Source organism: Anomaloglossus baeobatrachus, chromosome 1 (genome assembly GCF_048569485.1).
Source record: "Anomaloglossus baeobatrachus isolate aAnoBae1 chromosome 1, aAnoBae1.hap1, whole genome shotgun sequence".
Lineage (NCBI taxonomy): Eukaryota > Metazoa > Chordata > Amphibia > Anura > Aromobatidae > Anomaloglossus > Anomaloglossus baeobatrachus.
Window position 1 is genome coordinate 58217293 of NC_134353.1, and position 6564 is coordinate 58223856.

Below are 6564 nucleotides of genomic sequence, written 5' to 3' on the forward strand. Positions count from 1 at the left end.
CGGTCTCGCGATCAAAGAGCTCTAGCAGCAGACGCCCTAGTGCAAGATTGGTCGCAGTTCCGGCTCCCTTATGTGTTTCCACCTCTGGCACTCTTGCCCAGAGTGCTACGCAAGATCAGATCCGACTGCAGCCGCGTCATACTCGTCGCTCCAGACTGGCCGAGGAGGTCGTGGTATCCGGATCTGTGGCATCTCACGGTCGGCCAACCGTGGGCACTACCAGACCGACCAGACTTACTGTCCCAAGGGCCGTTTTTCCATCGGAATTCTGCGGCCCTGAACCTGACTGTGTGGCCATTGAGTCCTGGATCCTAACGTCTTCAGGATTGTCCCAAGGGTTCGTTGCCACCATGAGACAGGCTAGGAAGCCCACGTCTGCTAAGATCTACCACAGAACGTGGAGGATATTTTTATCCTTGTGCTCTGCTCAGGGAGTGTCTCCCTGGCCATTTGCATTACCTACCCTTCTTTCTTTCCTCCAATCTGGGTTAGAAAAAGGTTTGTCGCTCGGCTCCCTTAAAGGGCAAGTCTCGGCGCTGTCCGTCTTTTTTCAGAAGCGTCTAGCACGACTTTCTAAGGTGCGCACGTTCCTACAGGGGGTTTGCCATATAGTTCCCCCGTACAAGCGGCCGTTAGATCCATGGGATCTGAACAGGGTACTAGTTGCCCTCCAGAAGCCGCCCTTCGAGCCTCTGAAGGAGGTTTCACTTTCTAGACTATCACAGAAAGTGGCTTTTCTGGTAGCGATCACATCTCTTCGGAGAGTGTCTGAGCTAGCAGCGTTGTCTTCCAAGGCTCCCTTCCTGGTCTTCCACCAGGACAAGGTAGTGCTGCGCCCCATTCAGGAGTTTCTCCCGAAGGTGGTATCCTCTTTTCATCTTAATCAGGATATCTTTTTGCCTTCGTTTTGTCCTCATGCAGTTCATCGGTATGAGAAGGATTTACATTTGTTAGATCTGGTGAGAGCACTCAGAATCTACATTTCCCGCACAGCGCCCCTGCGCCGTTCGGATGCACTCTTTGTCCTTGTCGCTGGTAAGCGCAAAGGGTCGCAGGCTTCTAAGGCCACCCTGGCTCGATGGATCAAAGAACCAATTCTTGAAGCCTACCGTTCTGCGGGGCTTCAGGTTCCATCAGGGCTAAAGGCCCATTCTACCAGAGCCGTGGGTGCGTCCTGGGCATTACGTCACCAGGCTACGGCTCAACAGGTGTGCCAGGCAGCTACCTGGTCGAGTCTGCACACTTTCACCAAACATTATCAGGTGCATACCTATGCTTCGGCGGACGCCAGCCTAGGTAGAAGAGTCCTGCAGGCGGCAGTTGCCTCCCCGTAGGGGAGGGCTGTCTTGCAGCTCTAACATGAGGTATTTCTTTACCCACCCAGGGACAGCTTTTGGACGTCCCAATCGTCTGGGTCTCCCAATAGAGCGCCGAAGAAGAAGGGAATTTTGTTACTTACCGTAAATTCCTTTTCTTCTAGCTCTTATTGGGAGACCCAGCACCCGCCCTGTTGTCCTTCGGGATTTTTGGTTTGTTTGCGGGTACACATGTTGTTCATGTTGAATGGTTTTCAGTTCTCCGATGTTACTCGGAGTGAATTTGTTTAAACCAGTTATTGGCTTTCCTCCTTCTTGCTTTTGCACTAAAACTGGTGAGCCAGTGATCCCACTGGGGGTGTATAGCCAGAAGGGGAGGGGCCTTACACTTTTTAGTGTAATTGCTTTGTGTGGCCTCCGGAGGCAGTGCTATACACCCAATCGTCTGGGTCTCCCAATAAGAGCTAGAAGAAAAGGAATTTACGGTAAGTAACAAAATTCCCTTCATTTATTATATATTTTTACCCATTCATTTATATGGTAGAAAAACTTTGATGGGGATTTGAAGAAAAAAAAAAGGTTAAATCTGCATGGAAAAAATAAGCGGCATGTCCAGGAGATGTCAGAAATATCATTCACGTTGCTAGGACTGTAAACTGCTGCAAAAACGCAATGTGTGAACAAGCCCTTACACCTGTGGGAATATGGTCGATAAAGGACGTCTGCAAAGCGCATGGGTCATATATAATATTTGTTTCTTTTTGTTTTGTTTTTTTTTTTGGTATACGGCGCACTTTTTCCCTCCAAATTAGGGGCTTGTCTTATAATGCTAATGTAGCACAATGGCAGGAAGGGGCGCAGCGGTGGAGTGGGGTCGCAACTGCAGGGCGGCGGCATGAGATGAAAACCTCATTCTCCCTCTGCACAGATCACTCATTAGACTACACTTGGAGTATTGTGTACAATTTTGAGCCCCGGTGGTCAAGAATGACATTACTGAACTTGAAAGGGTTCAGAGGCGGGAAACTAAAATAATGGAGTGGGTGCATTACTATCCCAAGAAAGGTTACCAAAATTTGGTCTATTTACTCTACAAAAGAGAAGACTTAGGGGAGACCTAATAAACATGTACAAATACATCAGGGGGCCATATAGAGATCTCTCCCATCATCTGTTTGTACCAAGGACTATGACATGAACAAGGGGATCTTCTCTTCGTTTGGAGGAAAGAAAAATTTCTGCACCAGCATAGAAGAGGGTTCTTCACGGTAAGAGCAGTGAGGCTGGAACTCTCCTCCTGAGGAAGTGGTGACGGCCAACTCACTGAATTTAAGAGAGGAATGGAGGCTTTTCCTGATAGCAACAGTATAGAAGGTTATAAATAACATAATATTACAGGTAGATAGGTGACCCAGCTTAGGAGTCGGGCAATAATTTTTTTCCCTATGAAGAAAATTGGCTTCTACTCTGGGTTTTTGCCTTCCACAGGTTCAACACCGGAGAACAGCGGCACTAAAAATAGGCTGAACTAGATGGACATCAGGTCTTCCTTCAGCCCTAGAAACTATGTTACTATGAGTGGGGCAATGCTGCGGACCTGGGAGGAGGGGGTATCGTGGCGGTGTGATGCAGGTGCCATTGATCTCCAGGCAGTGGATGAGATGAGCTTCAGGAAAGCAGCTGCAGAGGCAGAGCATGCGCAGGCAGATTGAGTTCTCGGAGACATGAGATATCTGTGCATTCACTGCCTCTGCAGCCATTTTCCTGAAGCCCATCGTGTCCACTCCCTGAGTTTTTATGGTGACCATATCATACCATCACTACATCCCCTCCTCCCAGGGACTGATGCTGCCGTCTTTCAACTGTGACCCTGCCTCGTGTGACCCTGCCTCGTGTGACCCTGCCTCCTTCGACCCTGCCTCCTTCGACCCTGCCTCGTGTGACCCCACTCTATCGCTGCTGCGCACCCCCCTCCCCCCTGCCCCACTCAGTGAACTATATCCAGATTATAAAATGGATTTTAGGATTATAAGGGTATGTGCGCATGCTGCAGACATTTGTTTGCACTAAAAAATGCACCTTATGGGTGAAAAATGCACAAAAAACCCATGCGTTTTTGGTGCGTTTTTTTTTTTTTATTATTATTGCATTCAATGGCAGGGTGGATTAAGAAAACGAAAACGCACCAAGAATTTACACGCTGCTTCTTTTTTCTGCAAATAAAACTGCATGGAAAAAAGTAGCAACGTGCGCACAGCGCTTATGGATTGTCATTGATTTTACTGGGATAAGGCAACAACCTGCACCAAAAACTGTATAGGGCCTTAAGGTGGCTTTACACGCAACTATATCGCTAACGAGATGTCGTTGGGGTCACGGAATTCGTCACGCACATCCGGCCTCATTAGCGACGTCGTTGTGTGTGAAATGCATGAACGACCGCTAACTATCAAAATTACTCACCTTATCGTTGATTGTTTACACGTCGTTCAAATCCCAAATATCGTTGCTGTTGCCGGACGCAGGTTGTTGGTCATTCCTGAGGAAGCACACATCGCTACGTGTGACACCGCAGGAACTACTAAGAACACCTTACCTGCGTCCTCTGGCAACGAGGTGGGCGTCACTTTCCTGCGCCTGCTCTCCGCACCTCCGCTTATATTGGACGGCTGCATAGTGACGCCGCACGAACCGCCCCCTTAGAAAAGAGGCTCTTCGCCGGCCACAGCGACGTCGCTAGGCAGGTAAGTCCGTGTGACGGGTCCTAGCGTTATTGTGCGCTACGGGCAGCGATTTGCCCGTGATGCACAAACGACGGGGGCGTGTCAAGCCCCCTTATGACAGATCCCCTTTAACATTAAAAAAATTCATTTTTTCCTCTTTTCTTCCTCTAAATTTGGGGTGCGACTTATAATCCGAAAAATACATTTTCTGTTCATCAGCTGGGCGTCGCGCCCTTTACCCAAGCTGTATGTGTAAATAATGTATGTACCCAGAATCAATAGCGGCGGAGGTTAAGGAAGCGGCTTTATAAATTGGATTGAGACAGGACATCCAGACAGACGTATCCCAGCACAATGTGGATAACAAGGATGCCTCGCCTTTGTCTGCTATACGTCCTGCTTGGACGGCTGCCATTTATCTTGTAAGGTCGGCGGTAAAGAATAATGACAAAGGTGGAGTGCGCACATTAATACCGGAGTTCAATTTGTTTACTCCTGTTATTAAAACCTTGTTGAATTAAAAACTATTTGTATGGCGGTACTTAATTTACTTAACACGTCTAATTTGTTCTGCCTCATCAGTGCGGGAGGGGACGAGCAGTAATTAATGATACCGCCTCCAATTTTTTTTTTTTTTAACATACCAATAAACACTCCATCAGAAAAGATGGAAGTGAAGCCGCGACCTCTGTTATTTTTGCCTAATTTTTTCTTTTTTTTTTTTTTTCTTTTCCAGGGGATCAGTAAAACGAGTGATAAGCGCAATGAACCAAATGGATCAGCGGCGACACGAAAAGTTTGCAAACCAGTTTAATTATGCATTAAATTAAAACCCGCCAGAGAAGGAGATAAAGCGTCCGGCCGCCTGCTACATGGAAGACTTGTTTTAAGGACCTTTTTTTTTTTTTAAAGAAAAATTGTTGTAATATATTGAGAAAATTTCCCACTAATGGTTATGTCTTAACTTATTTGCATAATTTGTTGTACCTACTTTATGAAATTTTATTTAAAAAAAGATTTTATAGATTTGTAGGTTATTTTAAAGAAAATTGCAATTGTAGAAAAAAAAATGAAATAGACGTGAAGGAATATTAGAATTTAGCCCAAACACCGGTGTGCAAAGGAAATGGTGATCTGGGAAGATTAGACTTTATATAAATTTTTTAAAGTTATTTAAAAGTAATTTTTAAAATATTTTTTAAATATTTTGTATAATTTGTTTTTATTGTTGGTTTATTTTTTGTTCACTTGCTCTGCTCTCAAGGTGAAAGCAAACAGCGAGTTGGAAGGTAGTATTCAAGTCTACAAAAGTGACACTACATTTTTGGATTTGCCCGTTTCCCATCAGTAAGATCCCCCACTGATTACCAGAATGGGTGACCTCTTGTCTAGGAGTCTGACAATTAGCTTTGAGTCCTGCTTGAGTGTGACAATTAGGCTGGAGTCACCCTTGAGTGTGACAATTAGGCTGGAGTCCTGCTTGAGTGTGGCAATTAGGCTGGAGTCCTGCTTGAGTGTGGCAATTAGGCTGGAGTCCTGCTTGAGTGTGACAATTAGGCTGGAGTCCTGCTTGAGTGTGGCAATTAGGCTGGAGTCCTGCTTGAGTGTGACAATTAGGCTGGAGTCCTGCTTGAGTGTGGCAATTAGGCTGGAGTCCTGCTTGAGTGTGGCAATTAGGCTGGAGTCCTGCTTGAGTGTGGCAATTAGGCTGGAGTCCTGCTTGAGTGTGACAATTAGGCTGGAGTCCTGCTTGAGTGTGACAATTAGGCTGGAGTCCTGCTTGAGTGTGGCAATTAGGCTGGAGTCCTGCTTGAGTGTGGCAATTAGGCTGGAGTCCTGCTTGAGTGTGGCAATTAGGCTGGAGTCCTGCTTGAGTGTGGCAATTAGGCTGGAGTCCTGCTTGAGTGTGGCAATTAGGCTGGAGTCCTGCTTGAGTGTGGCAATTAGGCTGGAGTCCTGCTTGAGTGTGGCAATTAGGCTGGAGTCCTGCTTGAGTGTGGCAATTAGGCTGGAGTCCTGCTTGAGTGTGGCAATTAGGCTGGAGTCCTGCTTGAGTGTGGCAATTAGGCTGGAGTCCTGCTTGAGTGTGGCAATTAGGCTGGAGTCCTGCTTGAGTGTGGCAATTAGGCTGGAGTCCTGCTTGAGTGTGGCAATTAGGCTGGAGTCCTGCTTGAGTGTGGCAATTAGGCTGGAGTCCTGCTTGAGTGTGGCAATTAGGCTGGAGTCCTGCTTGAGTGTGGCAATTAGGCTGGAGTCACCCTTGAGTGTGACAATTAGGCTAGAGTCACACTTGAGTGTGACTCTCCTGAGGATCAGATCACAGTGCCTGGACCGGCCGGTGGCTCGCCTGAAAGGAGCCGGTCAGCGTCATGTATTTCTATGCAGCTGGCCCACTCCTTGGCCGTTCCGGGCACTGTGATCCGCTCATCACACGAGCCAAAAGCAAGTCTGACTCTAGCCTTATAGTTGAGCCATTTTTTCTTTCCCTTCTTCTGCTTTGATCACTCCGGCACAGATGAAATCCG

General features: G+C 47.0%; 1 protein-coding gene across 1 annotated transcript in view; it reads left to right on the plus strand.

Annotated features, from left to right (window-relative positions):
- The window catches only part of UVSSA (UV stimulated scaffold protein A), a 169120-nt gene extending 163542 nt beyond the window's left edge, over positions 1 to 5578 (plus strand). Inside the window, exon 14 of the mRNA XM_075346804.1 lies at positions 4776 to 5578. Within this exon, the coding sequence (XP_075202919.1) occupies positions 4776 to 4869 (94 nt within the window). The 3' untranslated portion in view covers positions 4870 to 5578. The remainder of the gene's footprint in view (positions 1 to 4775) is intronic.
- Positions 5579 to 6564: the final 986 nt, after the last annotated feature.